Below are 27,976 nucleotides of genomic sequence, written 5' to 3' on the forward strand. Positions count from 1 at the left end.
TGTGCAGATCCCGTGAGGGGGTATGTACACTGTGCCCACCAGAGGCCCATGCAGAGCCAGGCACAAAGAACTTTTATTGACATATTATTAACACAACAGTGGTGGCATTGCAGCATAAGACCAGTTATCTTGCTGAAACCATGCCAAGAAAATAAAGAAAAAAAAAATCCCTTTTTGTTTATTTTATACCCCTGCTCTCCATTCCTCCCTCCCCACTTGGAGATTTAAACCACACCTTGGCCTCCACAGCTGCAGTTTGGAGGGGATCCCAGGAAGGTAATGCTTGGCCTTTGAACTTCTGAGAGCTCTGACCCTGTGTGCCTTGCACATAGAGTTTAGAACATTACCCAAGAGGGAGGTGGATGCTACAGTATTACTGGCTCTAAGATAAAGGTCTAAATGGAAGCCGTGGTATTCTGAGGTTCCTTTAGCCAAGTTGTGGAGAATACACCAAGGAGGATGCCATCTCCCCACTGACCTGCTGATGACCTGGGACAGACCAACCTCTATGACCCTGAGCCTGTTCTTCAGAGCAGGGCTGAGGGATCAGCTGCCTGCTGTCCTCTAGCTGAGGGAAATCCCAGTGGGCAGCTACTCAGTGGGTACTGTCTTCACAGGGATCACGTCAAAGTCGGGTACCACTCCCATCCTCAAATGCCCCACACAGTTCCCTCTCATCCTCTGGCATCCCTCTGCACGTCACTACTACTTCTGCATGATGACGGAGGCCGAGCAGGACAAGTGGCAAGCTGCTTTGCAGGACTGCATCCGGCACTGCAACAATGGTGAGCAGCCTTCAGGCACTGGAAGCAGCAGGGGCATTTATCTGGGGTAACGTGTGTAAAGGGAACTCTGGTGGCACTGTGGTTGAAGCGTTGGGCTACTAACCAGAAGGTCAGTGGTTTGAACCCACCAGCTGCTCCACGAGAGAACAATGAGGCAGATTGCTTTTGCAAAAGACATACAGCCTTGGAAACCCCAATGGGGCAGTTCTACTCTGTCTTACGTTGTTGTTATGTGCCATCAAGTAGAGTCTCTCCTTGGGTTTCCGAGGCAGTATCACTACGGGAGTAGATTGCCCCATCTTCCTTCCAAGGAGTGGCTGGTGGGTTTGAACTGCCAGCCTTCTGGTTAGCAGTCAAGTGCCTTAGGCACTAGGCTACCAGAGCTCCTACTCTGTCCTATAGGGTGGGTATGAGAATAGACTTGGTAGCTGTGGGTTGTTTGTTTTTTTTGAATGTATGTAATGGGGACACCCAGTGGCCAAAGGTGGCATAACAACCCTGCTCTATGAACTTGTAATTTTTCTTCTAAGAAACCTTTATGATACTATCCTTAACCTTTTTCCTCCATGAAAATGTAACTTTCTGCTGCTCAGAAAAAACTTGGGGAAATTGTTCACAGAACAGTCCTTATGTTTGAATCCTAATTCTGCCACTTTCTAGCAACATGACCTTAACAAAACCCAATGTTGTTAAGTGGATTCCAACTCATAGCGACTCTATAGAATAGAGTTGAACTGCCCCATTGGGTTTCCAAGTCTGAAGTCTTTGCAGAGGCAGACTGCCACATCTTTTTCTTCCTTGGAGAGGCTGGTGGGTTCAAACCACCATCCTTTTGGTGGCGCAGCTGAGTGTCTAATCACTGTGCCACCAGGGCTCCTTAACATGACCTTCAGAGACTGATGGATTTCTTGGAACCTCTGTAAAATGGAGATGATAATCCCTCCTGTGTCTTAAGGGGTTTATGAGGATTCACAGTGGGAGTCCACTCAGTAAAGACTGGCCATTATATTCTTTCTTTACTACCAACCTGCGAGGAGCTTTAGTTTTTTCCTCAGGGCCTCATTGTTCTCCTTTGTCAAGTTATGAGGTCTCTCCGGCTCATTCATTCATTCAGGGGACACTTTCAGCATCTGCTCTAAACCAGGCCTTGGTCTGGGCACGGAGGATGCAGCGAGGCAGCAGACATGGTCCCTGCCTTCGTGCCGCTGGCAGTCTTGGGGGGACACAGACGTTAAACAGATGAAGACGCTGGGGAGTCACAGATGGGGTTCGTGCTGGGCAGGGGCTGCCCAGGGAGCTTGGAGGGCATGTGTGCTTTAGGGAGGGCTTGATCATTGCAGGCTCCCTGGAGACGGTCAGGGCTCAGCTGAGATCTGAGGGCTGCATAGTCGGGGAACAGGAGAAGAGTGTTTCAGCCTCCTCAGGTGGTAGGAAGGATGGAGGGAGTCCCTGAGGCAGAAATTGTGGAGGATGAACTGCAGGAGGCCCTGAAACGGGGAGCGGGTGACCTGAGATTGGGCTGAAGGGGGACAGGGGTCAGGTTAGGTAGGGCTCTAAGGAGTTTTATCAAAGAAAGCTTACAGTTGTCCCCCCAGATGAACGTAGTGGGGAGGCCCTGAAGCGGGGAGCGGGTGACCTGAGATGGGGCTGAAGGGGGACTGGGGTCAGGTTAGATAGGGCTCTAAGGAGTTTTATCAAAGAAAGCTTACAGTTGTCCCCCCAGATGAATGTAGCGGTCCTCCCCCTGTTCTGGATGCTGAACTTCCTGCCCGGTGACTTGGCCTCAGGGTCTCTGAGAGGGAGGCAGCTGCCCCTGCCCCCTGCCCTGTCCTCTGTTCTGCCCCACCTTGGACACCAGCTTGGTCTGATTACTCCAGGTGGTGAATGCTTGAGCACCAACACTTGGAGGCCGGGCTGGTTGTTGGCTCTGTTCACCCCGCCTGTCCTGCTTAACTCCCCAAAGCTGCCTCTGCTTTGTCTGGAATCTGCCAGGCAGGAGGAACCAGGTCTTCACCTGGGCTGGGCCCTGCCTGCCCACAAAGGACCTCTTGTTCCCAAGTTCCCGGGGGCTGTGGGACGGTGCCTGGGTGGAGTCAGTCAGGGCCCTGGCAGCCTGGCCGGGGGCACCCTCCCTACCCTGGCCCAGCTCTGCCCTCTCCAGGTTCAAGTCCAGCTGGCAATGGCTAACCTGGTTGGGTGACCTCAGGCCAGGTGGAGAGGCAAGGTAGGGGCGAATGGGGACAGACAGGTGAAGAGCCCCCCTTCAGTCTCCCATGTGTAGAATGGGGCAGATGATAAGCTCAACTTCCCAGGGTTATTGGGAAGGGTAACTGAGTGGTTCAGGTAGAGCCCTTGGCCCTGGGCCTGGCATGTAGGCTGGGCTCTGCTGGGAGGCTGTAGGAAGCCTCTTGGGTGTGGGCATGATGGGTGGGAGCGGTGGGGAGAGCTGCCAGGCCTGGGGTGTGGGGGGTGAAGGGACGTCCTGAGACAGGAGGTGTTCCAGCTGAGGGGTGGCACCCTCACCCCGTGGTGGGCTGACAAGGCTGGTTTTAGACGTGGGCCTTTTCCCCACCCTGAGGACTGTGGGAAAGTTATCTGCTTCCTCTGGCCTCCAAGGCTGGGGCTGGAATTTGTGGAGCCTGGAATTGCTTACTCTGGGGGCTGCCAGGAAGTACGGGGTAGGGGGGTGGAGGGAAGCCAAGCTGGGTGGACGCCAGCTTGACCCAGGGCCAGTCACATCCTGCATTCCTGGAGCAGTGGGGGAGTGGCGAGAGGCAGCTGGGCACTCACTGTCGCTGCTGCACCGAGTCCTCCGTGTGGACCTGGGGTGCGAGGTCATGGCCTCCTCCTGGCTGACCCACCTCTGCTGCTGGCCGGGACTGAGGAACATGGTTTTCCTGGATCAGCCTGACCCCCTTAGGACTGTAAAGGCAGAATGTCTCGGAGTCTGGCTGGAGTCACTGGTCCTGGATCTGGCCCTGGTGCTGCCATTCCTTAGCTGTGTGCCCTTGAGCCAGTCTCTTGGCCTCTCTGAGCCTCAGTTTCCTTATTAGGAAAAGTGGGGCTAAGAATAGCTCCTCCCTCACGGGCTGTGCTGAGAGCTATTAAATGAGCAGATCCCCCTGAAGTGCTCAGGCCAGGGCTGAAGAGCTCAGAGGAGTTGTTCTCAACTCTCCTTAACCCAGCAGTTCAGCGTGTACCATAGAGAGGGTTTCAAGGGACATAGAAGCTTGGGGACCAGCCCAAGGCTGTGTGTCTAGCTGTTCGGAGCCAGGGCTGGGACACCAGCAGCCTCTTGCTTGCTCTGCCCAGGCGTGGCTGCCGCTGGGCTGCCCTCTGCCTCACCTTCCTGCCACCTGGAAAGAGGCTCCTGCCTTGCACACCTGGCTTGTTGCTTGCAGAGTGGAAATCCCTGATGTGCGACAGGCTGAGCGTAAACGCACGGTCCGTATCTTCTGGACACATGCTGGTCTCGGGGAGCCATGCCCCTCCTGAGAGCCTGGGCCATGTTCGCCCACATGCTGTCTAGCTGGAGCATCTCTGCTCTGTTTCTGTCACTCTTGCCTAACCTCAGGTCCCTGGGATGGAGGGGTTAGACCCCCATTGTGGGCCCAGGGAGCCAGCCAGGGCAGGGCAGGGGGCTGGGCCTCGATTTCCCCACTGCTAAGCTCCCTTCTAGTTCTGGCAGGCGGTGGTTGCCGTGCTCAGTCTGTGGGGTGAGGGAGGGGCTCCCCATACCACAGAGGGGCTTTTTCTCTGTGGGGGTGACTCAGCCCGTAGTCACCACAGTGCGAGTTGGGGTTTCTGACGCACAGGCTGCTGTTTCCTCTTCCCTCAGCCTCAGGACGGGGTGGTCGGAGGCACACAGTCAGGCTGACCGTCTGCTGCCTGGCTTGGTGGTGCTTAACCACGTTCTTCCCCAAGTGGATTTTGCAACTTCCCGCAGCCTGCCTCTCCAGCCTCAAGTCTGGAGGTTGACGCCTTGTTTGTTGACCCACCTTGACACTGCGGGGGCCGGGGGTGGGGCAGGGGCGGTGGGAGAGGGGGGTACAGAATCATCTGGGCCACTGACACTACCACCACTAACAAAAATCTGTGCCGGGCCTTGTCTGGGCACTTGGTGTTAAGGCCGAGGCTGCGCCTGCCACTGCCTGCCAGGGGAGGCAGCATGAAGCAGTTCATCACTCCAGTTACTAATAAAAAGCCGGAGGCTGTGCAGGGCTGGGAACCTGCACTGGGGCCCTGACGCTGGACTTTGTAGTTTACAGCCCTGGCTCCACACTGTGACCCATGGAGCCTCGCAGTGAATGTGTGAGGGCAAATGGACTCAGTGGAACCCATGATCTAGAACAGGGCTCAGCAAACTATGGTCCTCAGGCCAAATTTGGCTCACCATCTATTTACATAAATTAAGTTTCATTGGAACTCAGTCACGCCCACTTGTTAACATAGTGTCTGTTGGGCAATCCTACTTCCCTAGTGATAGTGCCTCGGAAACCCAAGGAGGGATCGCTATGAGTCAGGCCGACTTGACGGCAAATAACAACAACAACAACTTTCAAGGAGCTCTGGTGGTATAGTGCCTAAGGCATTTATTTGACTACTAACCAGAAGGTTGGCGGTTCAAACCCACCAGCCACTCCACAGAAGACTGGGCAATCAATCTACTTTTGTAAAGATCTACCGCCTCAGAAACCCGAAGGGGGTCGCTATGAGTCAGGATCGACTCGATGGCAGTGAGTTTGGTTTTTTGGTTCGGTGGCTACTATTGTGTTATAGCCATAATGGCAGCACTGAGAGGTTGTTGTCAGAGGTGTCTGGCCTGCAGAGCCAGAAAAAAAATTTACTATCTGACCGTTTATGGGCTCATTGGAGGTGGTGGGGTGCTTTACTATCACTGTAACTCTGACCGCTATAGTTAGTGCAAGGGTGGCCGGAGTTACAGCCACCTCTCTGGGCGTGCATGCATGTGTAGACGTGTGTGTGCACACAAGTGTGCACGCATGTGTGCATGCATGAGGTTTGGTTAGTCAGTGGGTCTTGGTGGTGGTCCCTGGGCCGTTGTGCCAGCTCTCCCTCTCCTTGACAGGGATCCCCGAGGACTCCAAGGTGGAGGGCCCTGCATTCACGGATGCCATCCGCATGTACCGCCAATCGAAGGAGCTGTACGGCACCTGGGAGATGCTGTGTGGGAACGAGGTGCAGGTGAGGCCAGAGTGGGGGCAGCTGCAGAAGGCGCGTTGCTTGAGCTCAGGGCCCAGAGGCAGGGCTGGGCACAAAGATGGGCTGTGGGGAGCTGTAGGTGTGGCAGGAGACAGCAAATCAGATCTGGACAGGCTGGGACCCAGGTGGGCCATCCAGGTGGAGGTGTTGTTATTGTGTTCAATCATTTACTATGCACCTTCCCTGGGCCTGGTGCTGGTGCAGCTGTGAATGAGATGGGCACGGCCCTGGATCTCAGAGAGGGAGCTCTGTGTCTGTAGGAGAAATACATTCAGCAAACACACACAATTCCACTTGCAGGCAGAAGGGGTGGGGGAGAGGTGCAGTATTAGACAGGGAGGCAGCATGTGCAGAGTTCCTGGGGTGGGACCCCTGAACCTGAGGATCCTGAAGGACATCCAAGCAGACCAGTCTGGGTCCTGTGGGAATGGGCTCAGGAGAAGGAGGGCGAGGGGCCAAGTGCAGAGGAGTTGGGGAAGCCATGGGGGCTCGAGTGGCTGAGCAGAGAAGAACACGTCACCTGGACGTGCTCCAACCCCTGCGCTGGCTTGTGTCTCTTGGTCCTAGATCCTGAGCAACCTGGTGATGGAGGAGCTGGGCCCTGAACTGAAGGCCGAACTCGCCCCACGGCTGAAGGGGAAACCCCAGGAGCGACAGAGACAGTGGATCCAGGTGGGCGGGCCTGGGATCTGGGGGAGGAGACGGGGCCTGCCGCTGGCCCCGTGCCCTCAGCCCTGGTGCTGATGCTGTGGCTCTGCCCACAGATCTCGGATGCCGTGTACCGCATGGTGTACGAGCAGGCCAAGGCACGCTTTGAGGCGGTGCTGGCCAAGCTGCAGCTGGCCCGGCCGGCCATGGAGGCGGTCATCCGCACTGACATGGACCAGATTATCACCTCCAAGGAGCATCTGGCCAACAAGATCCGAGGTAGGCAGGCCACTTGCCACGTCTGGGGTTATTGCCTGGGCCCTCCAGAGGTCAGGGTCAAACTAATTTCTCTCTCTCGAAGACCTATAAAAACCAGTTGCCATCAAGACAGTTCTGACCCCTGTGTGTCATAGTAGAACTGGGCTCCACAGGGTTTTCAGGGGCTGATTGTGGAAGTGATCACCCGGCCTTTCTTCTGAGGTGTCTCTGGTGGACTCGAACCTTCAACCTTTTAGATAGCAGCTGAGTGTCTTAACAGTTGGCACCACCCAGGGACTCCATGGAGACCTATACTAGGTGGAATTCTTTTTTCTTTTTTTGCTTTCATAGTACTTCATACTGTGTGAGTAGTCTATTCACTCGTGTGATCAGGAGGAGTTTGTGAGAGAGAGGTAGAGAAATGGTGCTTGAAATTGTGAATATTAGATAGAATTTTGACAAGTCATAATTTGACAGCAAGAAGATATTCAGGGTAGAGGGACTAATGAGAACAAACTAATGGTGGGGAAGTTATTATTATTTTTTTTTTGCAGTGTCTCCTCTCCTCCCATCCCACCCCTGGTAACCAACAAAGAAAGTTTCCTTCCATATATAAACCTTTCCTTGGCTTTTTACAATAATGAACTAATGCAATATTTGTTCTCTGTGATTGACAGATTTCACTCAACATAATGCCCTGCAAGTTCATCCATGTTAAGTGGTGTTTTGCAGAGTCTACATTATTCTTTAGGGTTGCATAGTATTCCATTGTATGTATGTACCATAATTTGGTTATCCATTCTTTTGATGGGCATGTAGGTTGTTTCCATCTTTTGGCTATTGTAAATAGTGCTGCGATGAACATGGGTGTGCATATATCTGTTCTTGTCCTGGTTCTCACTTCTTTAGGATATATACCTAGTAAAGAGATTGTTGGGTCAAATGGTATTTCTAATTCCAATTTTTTAAGGAATTGCCATACTGCTTTCCACAGTGGTTGTGTCATTTTACAGTCCCACCAGCAGTGTATGAGAGTCCCAGTCTTTCCACATCCTTGCCAGCATTTGTTATTTTCTGTCTTGCTGAACTTTATTATTAGTGCTGGGGTGAGATGGTATCTCATTGTTGTTTTGATTTGCATCTCTCTGATGGCTAATGATTGTGAGCATTTCTTCATGTATTTGCTGGCTGCCTGAATATCCTCTTTGGTGAAGTGTCTATTCATATCTTCTGCCCATTGGATTGTTTGTTTTTTTGTTGTTGAGGTGTTGGAGTTTTCTATAAATTCTAGAGATAAGTCCCTTGTCAGATATGTCATTGCCAAATATTTTTTCTCAAATGTTTTCCTCTTTTGACTGTTTTGGAGAAGGCTTTGGAATCACATAAAAATTTAATGTTTAGAAGGTCCCATTCATCTAGTTTATCTTCTGCTGTTAGTGCATTTTGGGTTATGCTATTTATGCCATATATTAGGGCCCCTAAATTTGCCCCTATTTTTTCCTTGAGGAACTTTATAGTTTTAGGTTTCACGTTTAAGTTTTTGATCCATCTGGAGTTAGTTTTTGTGTATGGTGTGAGGTACAGATCTTGTTTCATTTTTCTGCAAATGGATATCCTGTTTTGCCAGCACCATTTGTTAAAGAGACCATCTCTTCCCCATTTAATGGATTTCATTAAATCCTTTGTCAAAAATCAGCTGACCATAGGTAGATGGATCTATTTCTGGGTTCTCAGTTCTGTTCCACTGGTCTGTGTGTCTGTCACCAGGTGGAATTCTTTACAATGTAAATTTCATTCACAGCAATGACCTGATTCAATGACTGTTCTTAAAAATCAAAGTCAAATGTGAGCCATCATTCCTCCAACCCCTTTGAGTTGTTCTGTGACTTATTTCTACGAACCCACTTTGTAAAACCTGGACTCTGCCAGGTTTCTGCGTGTGCAGCTCAGCGCCACTGACTGCGTTCTTTGAGTTGTGCAGTCACCCTCACCCTTCTTTTCTGAGTTGTTCTTCCCTCATTAACACAAACTCACTGTCCCCTGAGGTTCCTAGCTCATCTTGTGAGTTGCCTTTGCTGTATAGGTAGATCTTAAAAACACGTTAACAGTCGAGACAGACATTCTTCATTAGTTAAGCTAAACTTTTGTTTGCTTTTAAGAAGATTTCCGGGGATATTTTTGGTTTAAGGTTTAAAGATTATGTCAGGGCAGTAATTTCAGGGATTCATCTAGCCTCCATGGCTCCAGAAAGGCTGAATTCCCTGAGAATTTGAACTTCTGTTTTGCATTTCCCCTTTCTGCACATGCTGGATTTTGAAGACCTAAATTATTGTCATAAGGTTTAAGGTTAAGGTTTAAGACTTCTACTCTTCTTTAGCTGAACACAGGTTTTACATGTGATTGCAGCAGAGATCAGTTTAACTTGGACATGATTTACTTAAACAGGTTCAAATTTCTAGGTCACTTTATGTTCTTTCTAGGAGCTCTGGTGGCAGAGTGGTTAAAGCATTGAGCTACTAAACAAAAGGCCAGTGGTTCCAACCAACAGCTGCCCTGTGAGAGAAAGATGAGGCAGTTTGTGTCTATAAAGATCTATAAGCTTAACTGAATTCACTCCCATGGCTTCCAGCCAAACAATAAACAGGCGTATAGGGTGAACATTTACATCAGGTAGATACACTCCTTAGAGCAGTCAATCATGGGAGAACAGAAGGGCAGTGTTTGCACAGGGAGATAGCTCAGGGGGCAGGAATGCATAGGAAAGACACAGGGAAGAAGAACTGCAGGGAGGAAGTGGGAAGAGAGCTGTTACGCTGTGGGGAATTGCAGTCAGTGTCATGAAACAGTGTGGAGGAGATCCTTTATAGAAAATGAATTTGCTGTGTAAACTTCCACCCAAATCACAATTTAAAAAAGAATAATAATTTATAGCCTTGGAAACCCTATGGGGCAGTTCTCCTCTGCCCTATAGGGTTGCCAGGAGTTGGAACTGACTCCATGGCAGTGGCTTTGGGTTTTTTATGTTCCTTTCTATTCCCAATCAGATGGGGTCCTTCAGCTGTTTGTCACCCATAGCACCCTTGCAGTTTCCTGTGGATTCTCTCCTAGTCACAGTCATTCTGAGCTGGACAAGAGACTGGGAGTTGACATTTATTTTGTGGAACAACAGCATTAGTCAGGCAGAGGGGAGGCTATCACCCCCCCCCCCCCGGGAGTATACATGCCTTGACCAGAATGTCCTGGAGGTGGTCCCAGCTCACAGGGAAGCTGGCCTTTTCCACAGTTACACAGAGCCATGTCCTGCCCACCATTCCAGAATCAGACTTGGCTCAGTGTTTGCAAAACCAAGAAGCTTGTTGAATTCTCTAAAGTGTTTGGTTTTTTGTTTTTTTCAACAGAGGAGCAAGGTCTCCAAAAAATGAGTTTTCCTCTGACTCTAGCGAAGCAGAAACCCCTTTGGATGAGCTGTTTTCTTAGTTTCTTGCCATCACAGTTTCAAAAATATCAGGGTTCAGCCTCAGAGCCCAGGATTTTTACTGGATGAATTTATTTTCTTTATCAAATATTCCTCTAGAACCATTTAGCTTTCTAATGTTGTCACTAGTGGTTTTATTAAAAAAATAATGCAACATGGCAAGCCTCCAGCGTGCTTGGGTCTGGAGTGGCCCTATGCATTCCTACAGCGCTTGCAAGAACAATTTTGAAATGGTTTGAGGCCTCGCTCTACAGCATCTACAGAGCAAGGTTATAGAAATTTCAGACAATTGGATAAAAGGAAACAAATAAACAAACAGGCCTCTAGCGTCTGGCGTTGTGGGATGGCCTAGAGGTACTCTTGGGGGCTGCTCGCTACCCCGCTGGAGCCTCTGTCAACCTGGGCTCCCTCTGGGTGCAGCCTTCATCCTTCCCAAGGCGGAGGTGTGTGTCCGGAACCACGTCCAGCCCTACATCTCGTCCATCCTGGAGGCCCTGATGGTGCCCACCAGCCAGGGCTTCACTGAGGTGCGGGATGTCTTCTTCAAGGAAGTCACTGACATGAACTTGAATGTCATCAATGAGGGCGGCATAGACAAGCTGGGTGAGGTGAGGCCTAGCATCATCCTATTGACTGCCCTTGGTGGGTTTGGGACTGGTCTGACCCCATCAGGCCCACTTTTCCCTGACATTTACCTGTACACAGAGAGGGTCTGATGGAGGTCAAGGGTCGGAACCCATGAGCCAGGTGGGAAGTCCTGTTGGGCCCAGCAGCTAGAGGAAAGTAGGAATATTACCCTTGCCTTCAGTCTTTATAAACCAAGTGGGACGGTAAAGTATAAAATAATTTAACGGAGAACGGATGGGAAGGGAGGGAGGGAGAGGAGGTAAAAGGGTTCTGTACACCACGTCATGCAGCCCACAGAGGGACACAGACCATCTCTCTCACGTGCCCTCAGTCATCTCATAACCTGGGTGAATGCCTGACCACAGGCTCCACACTGCAGTTGTCAGCTACTTGGATTCCCATGTAGCTGTCAGAGTCTGATCCTGTAATTTTAGTTTCCTCTCCATACCCCAAGTTGGGGAGTCCAGAGACAACAATAATCAGAATTTGAGAACTGGGAAGGCCTTAGAGATCATCAAAAACTATCCCTTGATTTTGAGGCTGAGAAAATGAAGGCTCAGAGAGGGTGAGAGACTTGATCAAGGTCATCCAGCACCCCAGAGAGGATGAGAACCCTCTCCCCACACCAGGCTGGCTTCTCTGTGTGGTGCTGTGCACCGGCATGCATCCTTGGCTCTAGGTCACTGTCCTTCCTGTCCCAGGGCCCATGCAGCCGTGGGTCTCCAGGGCTGCCTGGCCTCTCAGCCACATGTCCCACCCTTCTGCAGCACATGGAGAAGCTGTCCCAACTGGCCTTCCACCCCCTCAAGATGCAGAGCTGCTACGAGAAGATGGAGCCCCTGCGGCTCGATGGGCTGCAGCAGCGTTTTGACGTGTCCAGCACGTCCGTGTTCAAGCAGCGAGCCCAGATCCACATGCGTGAGGTGGGTCCTCATGCTGCCCCACACACCCCACCCCCCAGGGTCCCCCTGTTGGCCGCATAGACTGGCACTCTCCCCTCTGGTCTGCTGCCTGTGCTCCCCATCTCCTTGGAATGCCTGTCCCTCTGTTCCCCCAGGAAGCTCCCCTTGCTCCCCTATTCCCCTTCCTGTAGGTTCCCACAGGGCCCAAGCCCCACCTATATTTCCTGTTACCTTGAAGCAGGAACTGGCCCCAGCGCTAGGCACATTATAGACAGTATGCGAGTGAGTGGGTGAGTGAGTGAGTAGGTAGCTGAGAGGATAGGTGATTGAGTGTGTAAGGGGGTGGGTGAGTGAGGGTGAGGGTGAGTGGGTGGATGAATGAGTGGGTGACTGGGTGGGTGAGTTGGTGGGTGAGTGAGTAGATGATTGAGTGGGTGGGTAGATGAGGGGGTGGGTGGGGGAGTGGGTACATGGGTGAGTGAATGAGTGAGGGGATGAATGAGTAGGTGGGTGGGTGAGGGAGTGGATGAGTGGGTGAGGGAGTGGATGAGTGCATAAGGGGGTAGTAGGCTTGGGGACCCTGACTGAGGGTCCCTCAGAGGCATGTGGGCACCATGAAACTCACCTGTTCTGTGGTGTCCCCTGTAGCAAATGGACAATGCTGTGTACACTTTCGAGACCCTCTTGCACCAAGAGCTGGGGAAGGGGCCCACCAAGGAGGAGCTGTGCAAGTCCATCCAGCGGATCCTGGAGCGTGTGCTAAAGGTGAGCGCCCCTGGCCCCGCAGGACCAGAGCTCAGTCCCCTCTGAGGATGCGCCACTCTAGGCCCCTTGTACGATGAGGATACTGAGGCTGAAGATCAGATTGCTGGCTTTCCACTTCCGGCTGGGGGCTGGTGGAGCCCACTCCCCTGGCTTCAGAGCCCACTGACCTCATGTCCTTCCTCCTCGGCAGAAATATGACTACGACAGCAGCTCTGTGCGGAAGAAGTTCTTCCGGGAGGCGCTGTTGCAGATCACTATCCCGTTCCTGCTCAAGAAGCTGGCCCCCACCTGCAAATCAGTGAGTGCACACACCCCTCCCACCTCCTGGCCTGCTCCCGTCTCTCGTCCTGCTGTTCTCTCTGGTTCTGGAGTGTCTGGTGGGGTTGGGGTGGAGCCAACAGCCCTCTGTCCGGCCTGGCCCTGACCTCAGCCTGTCCTTGTCCCGTCCCCTGCCTGGGCAGGAGCTGCCCCGGTTCCAGGAGCTGATCTTCGAGGACTTTGCCAGGTTCATCCTGGTGGAGAACACGTATGAGGAGGTGGTGCTGCAGACTGTCATGAAGGACATCATGCAAGGTATGCGCTAGCCTCACCCATGGAGAAGGCCAGCCGTGGAGCTGGGGGGAGCAGTGGTGCCTGCCGCTGGTGCTGGGTTGTTATTGTGGGGTCACTAAGGTGCAAAGAAAAGCATGAGACTTACGTGGGCCGTGCTAAGCCACTTTTAGCTGTGTGGCTTGAGGAACATAGTGTTGAGTCTCTGGGCCTTAGTATCTTCTTGGGTCATGGCACTTCTGGGAGTTGTCAGATGGGTAACCAGTAACAATGGGTGGGCTCTAGCTTGAGGTCACAGCTCCCAGAGGTGAGGCTAGACAAGTCACCTCCTAGTCACAGACACACACTCAGCCTCGCAGAGGCCTCAGGGAGACGATGGGGTCAAATTGGGCTCAATGCCCTGCACGGTGGCTTTGGTGGCCCCAGTGTGGAGCCCCCTGACCCCTCCCTTGTGCCTTGCAGCCGTGAAGGAGGCCGCCGTGCAGAGGAAGCACAACCTGTACCGGGACAGCATGGTCATGCGTAACAGTGATCCCAACCTGCACCTGCTGGCCGAGGGTGCGCCCATCGACTGGGGTGAGGAGTATGGTGGGGGCGGCAGTGGGGACAGCAACAGCCCCTGCCCCGATGCCCCCGAAGTGGCCACCATCTCGGAGAAGCGACGGCGTGCCAAGCAGGTGGTGTCTGTGGTCCAGGACGAGGAGATGGGGCTGCCCTTCGAGGCTAGCCCTGAGCCATCACCACCTGCGTCTCTGGGCAGTGTCACTGAGCTCCATGGCATGGCCCAGGATCTGCAAGCCGAGAGCCCCCCGCCCGCCAGCCCCCTGCTCAACGGTGCCCCTGGCCAGGGGAGTCCCCAGCCCATGGTAGACTCTGAGACCTCCTCACCACCCAGCTCGCCTCGCCAGCCTCTCCCGCCTGAAAAGGCTGTGGACCATGAGCCTCTCAAACCCAGTGACCAGGAGACTGGGGAGCAGGTGTCCAGCCCCAGCGGCCGGCCCCCGATCCACACCACCACCGAGAACAGCGCAGGCGTGCAGACTGAGTTCTAGGCCCATCCACCCTGGTGCTTTCATTGGATATGGCGCCAAGGTGCTCCCTCCAGGGCATTGGTGTGGCTCAGCGCCGGGCACATCTGTGCCTTACGGGGTGTGGAGGGGCAGGGCTGGGGCGGGACCTCCCGAAGTCAGGCAGGGAAGGGCCCACCTGAGTCACTTTATTGGGTTCGTTCGGTCAACACTTTATTGCCCCCCTGCTTTCTCTTCTGTTGGATGATCTCGGACGTAGGGTCTGGTTTTGGGGATTTCCTACTGTGCTGGGACTGGGACACAGCTGAAGGGGCCTGAGGAGCTCTTGGGGCTGCCTGTCCCCAGGGCTCCTTGCCTCTTGCCCTTCTTCTGTGGCCTTGATTTCCCACATAGACATAGGTTTGGCCATCCTTCTGAGAAACAGGGACATAAAAGCATTATGCTCTGTCCAAGCCAGTGAATTCTCTTCCATCTCACTGAAGGGCGCTGGAACTGGGAAGACAAAGGTGAGGCCCCATCAGTGGGTGCCCTCCTCACTTCTCCCAACTGGGCCCCCGAAGGCCAGTCTCAGAGTGAACACTGGCCTTGTTTTCTACCGAGTGAGTGAGGGGAGGTGCTCAGTGGAGGAAAAAGAGGCATCCCAGACTAGGACGACCACTATTGGGCAGGGAGTGGTCTTTAGGCTGAGCCAGGCTGGTGTGGGGGGATGGGGCTGCCTCATGGAAGGGTGGGGAAAAGGGGCCTTGGATGAAGTGAGAAAGGCAAAGAATGTGCTGGGCTGTGGAGGGGAGGTGACCCGTGGGAAGGATGGAGACAGCTGCTGGGGAGAAGTTGGGAATATCTGCGTGGAGGCTGAGATGCAGACATGAGGCCCGGAAGCCAGAGGGGGTCTCAGCTTGTCTCTGATTTGCCGGGCTCTGATTCTCTGTTCCTCCTGCCGCCTTTATGCCCACATACTTGGGGCTGGAGTGTGAGGAGAGAGGGGCAAGTTGTTTTAAAGCCAGGGCTTTCCTGTGCTGTGGATTCTTTCTTCTTTGGGCCACTTCCAAGGTACTCATTGCCTGCTGAGGGAGCTGGGTGGGGCTTCCTAGCTCCCCAAGACATGGTTGGTGGCCCTCTCTGAGGATTTGGAGGGGTAGACTATGGCCTGGAAATTCCAGGCCCATTTAGAAATGTCCTTGTGAGTCACTTCTGGGCCCGGCCTGGCTCTCTTTCTCAGCTGCTGCTTTGTGGGGGTAAGGGTCAAACCCAGGCAGACTCACTGTGGCAGCCTCCATCGCCCCAGGGGCCTGAACCTACTGGCCTTCACAGAGCACCCCCGTGCTGCTTCAGGGGAGGGCAGTAGGGCAGACACACCCTCCAGGCTCCCTTGGGCTGGGTCTCCCTCTCCTGCCCAACTCAGCCCTGTATCTTTCTCCCCTAGACTTGCTTTTCAGGGCAGAGGCCTTAGAACCACAAGATGTGTGTGCATTGGTGGCTGGTGCTCAGGGACCTTCTGATCCCTGCCCCCAGCCCTAATCTTGAATGCATCACTAATCTCTTCTACCCACCAGGTCCATCTTAAAATGCTCTCTAGTGCCTTCTTTCGGGGTTTTCCAATCATCCTTCCCATATATTGTATTGAAAATATTATGCAAACTGTTTAAGCTTCTACTAATCAATAAATGCTTTATTTAAAGCCAGTTGCCTTGTGTGTGCTGCCAGACAGGCTGCAGGAGGGGTCAGGGAGCCCCCACTGGAGACGGCGTCCAGAAATCCTCAAGACATGTCAGTCTTCCAGGCTCCTTGCTTGACCAAATACTTGTAGGTCCATGGTCTGAATTCTTAATTACCCCATTTTATAGAGGAGGAAACTGGGGCCCAGAGAAAAGGGACTTGGAGCATGACGTTCTGGCAGCTTCTGCAGCCAGACCTGTGCAGGATGCACCTTGGCAGCAGCGAGGGAGGCTGGCAGCTTTAAGATACTGCAGGGCCCTGGGACGCTCACAGCAGGCATGAACACCAGACTCATCCGCGATCCAAGGGGCGAGGACTGCTCTTTCAAGAGTCCTGGTCACAGCTAGTGTTTACTGAACACTTACTTTCTGTGGGCCACGACCTTGATGTGCAAGACCCATGAGCCCCCTGGTGACTCTAGGTATGGGTCCTCACCACCATTATGCCAATGGGTAAACCGAGGCCCAGGAAGATGGGGAAGCTTGGTTAAAGTTATGCAGCACAGAGATCCCTCCATCCCCCGCAGCTGGTGGAGGTGGGTTGCCGCATCAGCCAGGTAAAAACGTGTCGATATAGGGAGATATGACAATCACTAACCTGGGGAAGAGGACTTAGATCATACTGTCCTGTTTGGCCCTGTAGCTAGTGAGGTGGGCAGGACCCAAGGTCCCCCGTGAGGGAGGAAAGCAGGCCCAGGAGGGCCAGGGCTTGCTCATTCCACTGCCTCAGGACCCCATGGTGGCCACCAGCCTTCGTTAGGGTCCCACCCAGTTTCATATTGGATGAATGGGGAAACCGAGCCCAGAGGTCTGAAAACTGACTGGGCAGGCTATTGAACACATTGGCAGCAGAGCCCAGGCACCCCTAGCAGGCCCAAAGGCAAGGCTGCCCTTTGCTCAAGGCCATCTGACAGAAAATGTGTAATGAACGTGCATGTCTCCAGGGAGTGCGAGTGAGTGGTTCCTTCTAGAGTCCTGCGATCAACGGCCTACACTACCACATGACTGCACAACCACATGACTGCGGAATCAAGATGGTTCCAGGCCCCACACCCAGCACTTCTACCTCTCAGATGCCAGGCATTTAGTCCCCTCAGCCTCTGCTCCCTGCCTCCCCAGGGCAGCAACAATGTATGCCTGCCCAGCACTGGCCCAGGAGCATAGCCAATTCTGCACCCTCCCTCTCTCTGGACCCTGGTCTCTTCACCTGTAGACAGGAGGGCTGAATAACCTCATATTCCAAGCTCTACCTCCTCTCCTCTCTCCTGACTGAGGTGAAACACACAGTGGCTTCTCTCCCCAGCTGCCCCTGCTCCAGCCCATCCTCAGACCTTGGCCTCTGCCTACCCCAGGAGGACCCAGCAATCACTCAGAGGGAGCACTCTGGAGATGATTTATTGACTCCTGCTTTGGATCTGCAAAGCTCATGGCCTGTCCTCGAGCTGCGCGGGGTATGAGAGGTGCAGACTGGAGAGGCAGGAAGGGGCCAGAGCATTAGGGAGCAGGAGCGAGGGAGCCAGGGGGGCGGGCTTGCTTGTGGCACAAGGCCTGCACGCAACAGCTGGGCTGGTCAACCCAAGCCAGCCCTGCAGCCTGTGGCTGCATGTACACCCGCTCCACATGTGGCCTTGTAGCCTTCGTCAGGGCCTCCTACACTCCCACCACAAGCCCACTTCAGAGATGAGGACACCGGCTCCTGGAGGTGCAGTGACCTGTCCGTGGTCCCACATTCAGGGCGTGGTGGAGGCCCAACTTGGCCAGGATGCTCACTCCCGTGCTGAGGGATGGCACAGCTGCCTGTCTGTATCTTGACCCTGTCCAGGCTGTGAGGGGCCCTGGCACCAGCAGTCCAGCCCCTGTCTCTTTGTTCACAGTATTCAGACCAGGAATACCCCACCCCCGGCCCTGGCATGCTTGGGTATCAAGGGGGCACCACCCCAGGCTGTGGGGTAAGGGGCCGGGCGGGGGTGGGGGGGCCGGGCATGTGCGGGAGCCTGGGTGGTGGCACTCAGCTGCTGTGGTAGATCCGGAGGCGCTGGGCGATGTCCTGGCGGCACAGAGGGCAGGTGTGCAGTGGCTGGCAGCACTGCTGGCAGCAGCAGACGTGACCACAGTTGAGGAAGATCATCTCGGCCTGTGGGGGGAGAGAGAGCATCTGGGCCTGGCCCTCCCTGGTTCCTGGAGATGGGGCAATGGATTCCCAGCCCGAGACCCCCTGTGGTCGTCATTTAAAAAATCTATCTGTAATCATTATAAACCATGCAAACACCACAGAACTATATATGGATTATGGAGAGTGAAAATCCAATCCCTTTGCTAACACTTTAGTATCTATTTCTACAGATTTTACAAAAGAATATAAGCATGTATATTCCCCTTTCTTCTCCTTTCTCTTAAATAAGAGCAGGACCATATTCTATGCGTGCTGTAAGACTGCTGTTCTCTGCCTCACCACCCGGCTCGGACGGCTCTGTGTCCCTCTGCTGTCCTCTGCCTCACCACCTGTCTGGACGGCTCTGTGTCCCTTTCTGTGTACCAGTTGTGGGCAGTGGCCCTCTGTCTTGGACGGCTCTGTGTCCCTCTCTGTGTACCAGTTGTGGGTGGTGGCCCTCTGTCTTGGCTCTGTCCCTCTCTGTGTATCAGTTAGGGTGGTGGCCCTCTGTCTGGGCTTATTTAACCAGCCTGTGCTGTCGGATATTTAGGTCGTTTCCAGTTTTTGACTGTTTGGTGAACTTGTTCAACCCCTGCATTCTTGATTCTAAAGGAAACAAACAAACCAACCAACCAAACAAAAAAAACCCAACTCTACCCGATGGCTCAGAGCTCTGCTTCAGCATCTCCTCTTTCCAGGAGTTTCTCCAGAGGAAATAAGCAAGAATGAGCTCCAGACTACACGTGTGTTCAAGGCTGTTTGACACAACGGTGCTTGTAATATCAAGACTCTGGAAGCCGCCTGAAGGGCCCACAGCAGGGGTTTGCTTAAATTTATAACCAGCTGGTGCTGCTGTCCTTAGGCGTATCTAGAGTATGGCAGGTATGGCATGTGCCACGCTGGAAGGGGGTGCCAACGGGCAGTGTCCGCTGCCAGCTCTGAGATCCTTCAGCAGTTTCACTAATGACCGTGGGCACTCTTTTCCACAGAGACGCCTCTGTCTCTCACCACATGCCTGGGTCTGTTAAAGACCATGGGGGGATCAGACTGCTACCAGTGGTCACCTCCTCCAAGTAGGATCAGGTTGGAGGGAAGGGAGCCTTTTTATTCTCTATACTGCTTTTTCATTTGACTTTCACAATAAGCATTAATATCGTAATAATTTTTAAAGGATGGTTAAAAAAACAGCCTCTGCAGGGAAACTCAGATGACTGAGTACTTAATGACTTGGGAAATCTTCCCTATTAAGGGGAAACAGTCCTTTTGAAAGAAGAAAATGGTCCAGAAAACAATGTCATCATTGCTCAGTCAGTCATGGGATTATAGGTCATTTTTATTTCCTGTCTTGTTTGCTTTCCTGTACTTCCCAAAATTCCTAAAGAACACGATATACGGACGCAACCAGAAAACGTGTTGGGGACACTCCGGAGGATGGCTGCAGGCACAGGGCCGGGGGTGGAGAGGGTGGCGGATGGGTGGCTCAGGTTGATCTACCCCACTGCCCCAGACTTACCTCCCGTTCCAGGCACACGACACATTCCGAGGCCTGCGCCTCCAGTTCCGTGGGAGGAACTGATGGCCTCACTGACTCAGGAGGCTCTGGGGGGGCGGTGGGGGACGCTGGCATCCTGAGGACCTCGCCCCTGGGTGGCTTCAGCAGCTCTGTGGGGATCAGAGGGTCAGGCTGACCAAGGTCATCCTCTGATGATCCCCACCTCTAAGGGTTCCCCTGGCCCTGCCTGCCCCCAAGTGGACAGTGAGATGGAGGGTGGGCTCAGAATCAGGGGATGGGCTTTCCTTCCCACACAACCTTTTATTTATCTTTTCTGAGTCTCAGTCCCCCATCAGTACAGCGGAAGTGACTGCCTTCAGCACTGTCATCTTACAGGAGTGCTGGGAGGCTAGCAGGGGTGGCTACCAAAAAAAAACAACCAAAACCAAGCTCGTTGCTGCCAAGTCCATTCTGACTCATGGAGATACCACGTACTGCAGAGCAGAACTGCACTCTCAGGGTCACACGGCTGCACTCTGTATGGAAGCAGATTGCCAGGCCTTTCTTCTGCAGTGTCACTGGGTGCCAACCTTTTGATTAATAGTCGAATGCAAATGGTTTGCATCACTTAGAAACCTGGGCCACAGCACTCGTTAATTGGGGCCTGTCACCTAAGACATGCCCTGGATCCTTCACTGCCACTCTGTAAACAGGGCTCATCACTTTAGAGATGGGAAATATGACTTAGAAAGGAAGTCACTTGCCCAGGGCCACAGACTACCACCATGCCTCAAGCCAGCACAGGGCACATGCAGAGGGGTGTCTCCACTGGGCAGCCCAGGAGAGCAGAGCAGCTGTCCCACCCCAGGGCCTGGCAGGGCCCCAAAGAGCAGGGGAAGGAAGGGCTAGCTCAGCAGGAAGATCCCCAAAGCTGATTTCCTCTTTCTGCCTCCACTGCTCTGACCTCTGCCTGCAGGTCCCCCCACTCTGCATGTCCTGTGGGGACACCCCACTTGGACCACCAGCCAGCCCCAAAGCAAGACATCAGAACCAGCCTTGACAAAATGTCACCTTTTTCATTATCCTGCAATTTGCACCACCCACATCCCTGACCCTTTCTTTATCCTCATCACTGTTCACTTCATTCATTTATTGTAGTCTTTGAATTTTGTGAGTATGTATTATTTCTTACAATAAAAACCTAAAGAATTTTTAAAAGCTGTTACAACACTAGATACACCTCTAAGTGCTACTACTCCCTAACCATCACTGAGGGCTCTCCTGTATTTAATCTAAAGTCTGTCTGTTCCTGGGATAATGAGTCAAAATAATGGACAGGGGTTTCCTGTGCCTTCTGGAGCTGACATGAGGCATGCTGGCCCAGCCTGTTCTCTGCAGTCTGAGACACCACAGCTAGCTGTAAAAGCTGGAAGCCATGAGCAGCAAGGGCTGGCCTCTCCTGAGCCCATGGGATGTTCAGCTGTGGAGCTGGTGGCTCAAGGCTGGGGGCTCCGTGACTCTAGGGAAATTCAGAGACTGGGAGATGTGGCCCTTCTAACATTCAAAACACTCAGAGGAGCCGGCAAACTGCTCATATTGAAGGGGCCATGTATGACCCCCTCTCTGCTAAGGGTGAGGGAGTGAGCCCCAAAACCTGATGCCCAACTCTGACCTCCAGTCTGAGGGCTGGTGGGCATCAGTGCTAGTCAGAATGGGAGGAAGTGTTTAATTTTCACATTACTTGATATGAAAAGGCTGGAAGTTTAATGACTTTTTTCAGGTTAAGTCAACATCCCTGGGGTACAAATTGCTGGGCAAGAAAACTAGAGCCTGTGGACATGGATGTTGCAGTTAGCCCAATGTCTGAGACGGGGCCTCCTATCCACCTGGTCTTTCAAACTCCTGCCTCATCACAGCCCCTTAAGGCCCTCACCTCAGTCTGGTCCATCAGTGCCACCTCCAACCTCTGCCTTTTCCCCTTTCTTTGGCTCTGGCCTGGAAACACCCTTCTCCAGCCCAGCAGCCCAGGCCTCCCTTCTCCCTCTTGCTCCAGGCCCAGGTTCCTTTCAGGACTTCAAACCACTTCTTCCTGGTTCAGTCTTGGCTGACTAAGCAAAACTGGAATGGACCCAAATTTGTAAAATGTGGGTGTAGCAGAATGATAACCAGAATGGAAAAAATTACAGGTCAGTGCCCTACCAGAAACTTAATCTCCCTCTTAGAAAATGAGGGCAGCATGTGCATTGCATAACAACAAAGTCTCTTGATCAGCACAGTCAGAAACAATGACGCCCTGCTCAAAGATGGTGGCCAACAGCATTGCTTTGAATGTGTGTTGCTTTCCACAGTCCTGGTAATAATGCAATCTCTCATATCAGGCTCCTGAAAGGGCTCACTATGCCTCTTCTGAGTCTTCCACTCCAGGGCTTCAACCCTCAATTTTTCCCATTCTGGTTGTCATTCCACTTCACCCTAATTTAAAAAATTCAGGTCTGCCCCGATTTTGCTATATTGGCCGTGACTGAGCCAGTATAAACTGGTTTAAAGCTCTGGCTCTTTTCCCTTGTCAAGGCCCCTCAGCCTCTTCTCAGGAGAAGCAGGAAAGCCCAGTGAATACGGGAGCCAGAGCACCTGGCTCAAATCCTGCTCCCATCACTTCCCAGCAGTGTGCTGTTATGAGAGACATTTTAACCTCTGTTTTGTTTCCTCATCTCTCAAATGAGGGAAATAAGAGTGCGCACCTCCTGGGGCTGAACCAAAGGTTACATGAGATGATATGTGTAAAGTGTTCAGCAAACACCTGGTGCCTAGATGATACCAGACACCCAGGAGACCGGACTCCCATGCCTGCCCCCTGTGTCAACCACAGCATCTAACCCTCTCCTGAGCCTCCTGGGTGGGAGTAGAAGGCTTTTGTGAACTCCTTTTCCCCTTTCACAAGATATCATGAATATCTGTCCATGTCCACACCACAGACCTGGCCCAGGCACAGTGTTAGGCATATGGCAGGCAATAGATATAGGCTGGTTCTCCCTCTATCCCCAAGATCCTGGGTGTGTGGTTCCCAAGATCTCTAACAGGGAGCCAGGCCTACCAGGCCCTCCACTGCTGCATGGAGGCTTCCCCTTTTCCATTTCTGAGGCCTGTTGTTCCCATATGTAAAATGGGATCTCTGATCCCTACCCCTATTCTTTTAGGAGTGGCAGGAACTGCAACTGGCCTTCAGGACCTGCCCTGAAACATTGGGTCCTGACTGCACCCAACCACAACCCACACACAAGGTTGGACCTCTACTTAAGAGTGGTTCTGGTGTTGGTACCTGGTTGGATTCTGGCTGCTTCCAGCAGCTCCTGGACTCTCCGTAGGATTTCATGCTGCAGGCCAGCTTCCGCGATGCCCACCTGTGGTAGTCCAAGGAAGAACAGGTCACGGCAGTCCCGAGGAGAGCAGTACAGGCCACCAGATGTAAGCCCAGGCCCACAGGCCTACCTCGAATCTGACTTCTCAGCTCTGGTATCTTTGCCTGCAAACTCATTGGCCTTCTGGGGCCTTCCAGGGTCAGCACGAGGCAGTGCAACTATATAGCTGTGACCTTCTTGGGTCTCGCTCAATAATCAGTGTAGCAGGGACAGAAACGGAACCGTAATTGAAAATGGACACTACTAACAGCTACAGTTTAGTGAGTTTCCCCGTGCCATGCTCTGCACCAGCAGCTTTGCCTGCATAGCCTCATATCACAGCATCTCCATGGAGAGTCAGGACTCTCTATCACGGTTCACACTGTCATCAGGGAAAGACAGATATCATCTAAGGCCTTGCCACTGAGATACACCATTGCCTGCATCACACGGTCCCTCTGCCTCCAAAGCCTAAGCTCTTAACTTTGAGACCCTGACACGGCCTCTGTAAAACTGTGGGGTAGGCTGAGGGCTGGATCGGATCATGTCCAATGAACTGTGTTGGCTCTACAATTTGAAGCTCCAATCTACATGGATGGGGTGGTGTGGGGTCAGCAGGGCCCACATCTTGGGTTTTCTCAGCCAGTAGGTGTGTGGGACATACCCAGGTGGTTGGGGGTAGATGAGGTGGCTCTTCCGGAGATCTGGAAGCAGGGCGGCCCTGAGTCACCAAGAACTGAAGAAAAAGTCAACCCTTGGCCAGGTGAGGCTAATGGCCTTACCTGCCTCCCACACTCCTCCTGAGGGGCTGCTGCTTCTCACCTTGGCCAGGTCCCCAGGGCTCATCCGGCTCAGCATGTCCAGTGAGATGCGGTGGTGGGCAAAGATGGGCAGGTAGTGCTCGGCCGACAGCTCTACCAGGAGGGCCACCAGCTGGTGCTCCATGCCTTCTTCCTGCAAGACAGCCCCATTAGAGAAACCAAGTGGGAAGAAAAGCAGCCCATTGTTTCCAGTAGGAAACAAAGGGTGTTAAAGGGTGTAACATGATTTATAGAATGCATTCTATTTCTTGGAGTTTTCCTACAAAACTATGTGTGTCTGCACATGGCTATATGCACAGGAAGAGTCACTGCTGCTCTATCTGTAAACGGGAAACGGCAGACCAGTTACATACCCACCAAGAGGAGGACGCTTAAATAAACACGGGTTCAGTCATATAACTAAGTATTGTGCAGCCGTCTGGGAACAATGAAGTAGGTCTCATGTATGGACCTGGAGAACTGTGTGTGACTACTGATGAGAGAAATGAGGAAAGTTATTGGCAGCTTGTCTCCACTCACCACAGTGAAAACTCCCTTTCTTACTTCTGTCCCCACCACAGCCCAGCACAGAACCTGACATACTAGAGCCACCAGCAATATGACCCAAATTAAACTGGAAAGACGAATAGGCAGGCATTGCTGGGGGCACAAGGACCCCCTGAAATGGAGGGCCTACTGAACCCCAGTCAGGGCAGGAACCACCCTCCTTACTTGCAGCTTCAAGGACAAGGGTTTCTGGTTCAAAAGCCGTTGGTACTGAATCAGCCAGTAGTTTTCCTGTTTGGTTTCACTTTTGGCTTCTAACTCTGCCTGCCAAGAGAGAAGCAGGTGATGTTGGTTACAACTCAGGAGGTAGAAATGATGATGATGATGGTGGTGGTGGTGGTGGTAGTGATGAAGAAGAAGAAGAAGAGGATGTGAACTGCCCTCCTTGGAGGTGGGGATAGCCCTCAGTATCTATCATTAGGAGAACTCTCCTATCCCTTTATTGCCTCACCATTTACACTCCTGATGCAGGAAGCATCCCTATCCCCACCTGACTGTTGAGAAGGATCTTCAGAGAAAGTTAACTGATGTGTCCCAGGCCACACACCTGGCCAGGAAGAGGCCTGACCTGGGCTTCTCCGTCCCCTGGCACCACACTGTGTGCCACTACCTTTGGGAGGGAGGCCTCCTTGTCTGCTTGTGGGACAGTACTATGATGCAGCTGTCTCTGCCTCCAAGATCTGGGCCACTCTGTCTCATCAGTTAGCTCAGAAAGGCAGTTACCTCTAGCTTCTGGCATGGGCTTCACTGTCCTCACAGAGCTGAGAACTATAAAAATGTATTGAAAAGGATTCACTCATCTATTCATTCACTCAGTCACTCATCAGTATTTGTGCGACTCTGGGCCAGGCACCGTTCCAGGTGCTGGGGATAAAGCAGTGAATGAGTGATACTAACAATAACAACAGCTAACATTTTCCAGGTGCTCTGTACCAGACCCTGTGCTGTGAGATATGTTATTTCAGTTAATTCTTACAACTCTACCAAGTAAATTCCACTTTACAGGAAGACAACTGAAGCTCAGGGTGATTAGGAATGTGCGCAGAGACAAAAGCGGGCCATTGTAAGCCAGGACTCAGAGCCGGGTCTGTCTTGCTCCAGAGTCTGCGCTCTGAACCCATCCCAGGCCTGCAGCCACACCCTGAGGGGCCAATGTGATGAGGGGAGCAGAACTTCACCTCCGGGGCCTGGCTGCCCTTTGGTGGTCCCTCGTGGACCTTGCCAAGCCGAATCCCCTCTCCTTGCCTTGGCCTCCCCAGCTGTGGACTCCCCTCTCTGTTGGTGCCTATGGCCCTGATTGGTAATATGCTGCTGAGGTGGGGCTTCCTCCCTGAGAGGCTGGGTGAGGGCAGGAGGACGGGGCATATGGCTGCTACTGTGTAGTCCTAAGGTACCACTCACACATTAATGAGCCTTGTAGGGAGACAGCAGTGAGTGAAACATCTTGAGTAGCAGGCAGCTTTTTCTAATTGGCATAAATACACCATCTGGATGTGTGCTGGGCTCTGGAAGAAGCCAGGTCTCACTCTGCTCCATAACCTGCACAGGGCCTGGGCCAGGATGGAGCCCAGAGGACATGTGGTTGCATAAATGAAGACAAGGTGTGACTCAGTATTTTCAGCCTTAGCTGGTAGGTCTGGCCCCACCCTCATCCCTCATGTGTACCTGGATCTGGAGACAGGTGAAGGGGAGGAAACTACCCCACAACCTGCTACCCCCAGGGGGCCTCTGCCACCCTGCACTGCCCCATCCAGTTGCAGGATACAGTCCAGCAATTCCCATCAAAAACTTACCAAACACAAGGATCCCCAAGACTGTTGCCCTGAGATACTCCATCAACCTTGAAGTTGCTAGTTTATCCTCCTCTAGCTAACCCCCTGAGGGCACCTTTTAGGTAAATAACAGAATGGCTCACAAAATAAAGAATATTACCAGTGAATACTGAACATCTTTTAAAAATACCATTTATATGAGACCATTACTGTAAAGGAAAGACAGAAAGGTAGGTGGACAGGGAAACCAGATTACTATAAGCAAAACGCCTAGAAGGGAATGTTAGAGCACTGTGAAAAATGTATCCAGTGTCTCTAAACAATGTATGTGTTACGGCTGTTGTTAGATGCCACCACGCTGGCTGACTCACAGCAGCCCTACGCACCACGGAACGAAGCCCTGCCTGGTCCGATGCCGCGCTCAGAACCACTGCCATGCTTTAGCCCATCACTGCAGCCACCGTGTCAATCCATCTTGCGAAGGATCTTCCCCTCTGTCACTGACATGCTAATTTACCCAGCATGGTATCTTCTCCAGGGACTGATCCTTTCTGACAACATGACCAAAGTAGAGAGACGAAGTCTGGCCATTCCCACTTTTTAGGTGCATTCTGGCTGTACTTCCTTCAAGACAGCCTTGTTCATTCTTCTAGCAGTCCATGGTACATTCAATATTCTTTGCCAGCACCACAATTCAAATGTATCAGTTCTTCTGTGGTCTTCCTTATTCACTGTCCAGTTTTCACATGCATATGAAGCTACTGAAAATACCATGCTTGGGTCAGGCGTACCATAGTCTTCCAAGTGACATTTTTGCTCTTAAACATTTTTAAGAGAACTTTTGCAGCAGATTTTCCCAACGCAATATGTTGTTTGATTTCTCAACTGCTGATTCCATTGGCATTGATTATGGATCCAAGTAAAATGGAATGTGACAACTTCAAACTTTTCTCCATTTATCAAGATGTGCTGCTTCCATTGGCATTGATTATGGATCCAAGTAAAATGAAATCTTTGACAACTTCAATCTTTTCTCCATTTATCAAGATGTTGCTTATGGTCAAGTTATGAGGATTTTCATTTTTTTAATGTTGAGTTGCAATCCATACCAAAAGATGAAGTCTTTGATCTTCAAGTCTTCTTTACTTTCAGCAAGCAAGGTTGTGTCATCTGCATATTGCAGGTTATTAATGAGTCTTCCTCCAATCCTGATGCCGAGTTCTTCTTCATATAGTCTAGCTTCTCAGATTATTTGCTTGGCAAAGAGACTGAGTAAGTATGGTGAAAGGATGCAACCCTGACACACACCCTTCCTGATTTTACATCACACAGCATCCCCTTATTCTATCTGAATGACTGTCTCTTGCTCTATGTACAGGTTCCTCATGAGCACAATGAAACAATCTGGAGTTCTTATTCTTTGAAATGCTACCCATAATTTGCTATGATCCACACAGTCAAATGCCTTGCACAGTCAATAAAACAGAGGTAAACATCTTTCTAGTGTTCTTTTTTTTTCAGCCAAGATCCATCTGACATCAGCAATGATATCCCGCATTCCACATCCTGTTCTGAATCTGGTTTGAATTTCTGGTAGTTCCCTGTCAAAATATTCCTTCAACTGTTTTTTAATTATCTATAGCAACTTTTACTTTTGTGTGATATTAATGATATTCTTCAATAATTTCTGCTTTCTATTCGAACTTTGGAATGCTTTCTATTCCTTCTTTGGAATGGGGATAAATATGAATCTCTTCCAATTGGTTGGCCAGGTAGCTGTCTTCCAAATTTCTTGGCATAAATGAGTGCCTCTAAATGAG

General features: G+C 52.0%; 2 protein-coding genes and 1 non-coding gene across 3 annotated transcripts in view; 2 read left to right on the forward strand and 1 right to left on the reverse strand.

Moving 5' to 3' along the window:
• Positions 1–14,284, forward strand: part of NIBAN2 (niban apoptosis regulator 2) — a 32,484-nt gene extending 18,200 nt beyond the window's left edge. The window contains exons 8-17 of the mRNA XM_007944373.2: positions 618–785; positions 5,875–5,990; positions 6,576–6,680; positions 6,773–6,935; positions 10,810–10,997; positions 11,784–11,939; positions 12,567–12,683; positions 12,874–12,981; positions 13,145–13,256; positions 13,695–14,284. Coding sequence (XP_007942564.1) covers positions 618–785; positions 5,875–5,990; positions 6,576–6,680; positions 6,773–6,935; positions 10,810–10,997; positions 11,784–11,939; positions 12,567–12,683; positions 12,874–12,981; positions 13,145–13,256; positions 13,695–14,284 — 1,823 coding nt within the window. The remainder of the gene's footprint in view (positions 1–617; positions 786–5,874; positions 5,991–6,575; positions 6,681–6,772; positions 6,936–10,809; positions 10,998–11,783; positions 11,940–12,566; positions 12,684–12,873; positions 12,982–13,144; positions 13,257–13,694) is intronic.
• LOC122150333 lies at positions 10,546–10,680 on the forward strand. Its single transcript, XR_006163610.1, has one exon. It is a non-coding gene; the product is annotated as a small nucleolar RNA SNORA9 (small nucleolar RNA).
• Positions 14,285–17,983: 3,699 nt separating the features above from the next.
• Positions 17,984–27,976, reverse strand: part of LRSAM1 (leucine rich repeat and sterile alpha motif containing 1) — a 67,497-nt gene continuing 57,504 nt past the window's right edge. The window contains exons 20-24 of the mRNA XM_007944314.2: positions 24,550–24,648; positions 23,840–23,971; positions 22,939–23,020; positions 19,641–19,789; positions 17,984–18,109 (exon numbers count right to left, since the gene is read on the reverse strand). Of these exons, the coding sequence (XP_007942505.1) occupies positions 17,984–18,109; positions 19,641–19,789; positions 22,939–23,020; positions 23,840–23,971; positions 24,550–24,648 (588 nt within the window). The remainder of the gene's footprint in view (positions 18,110–19,640; positions 19,790–22,938; positions 23,021–23,839; positions 23,972–24,549; positions 24,649–27,976) is intronic.

Source organism: Orycteropus afer, unplaced genomic scaffold (genome assembly GCF_000298275.1).
Source record: "Orycteropus afer afer isolate SDZICR_OR568_19922 unplaced genomic scaffold, OryAfe1.0 scaffold00123, whole genome shotgun sequence".
Lineage (NCBI taxonomy): Eukaryota > Metazoa > Chordata > Mammalia > Tubulidentata > Orycteropodidae > Orycteropus > Orycteropus afer.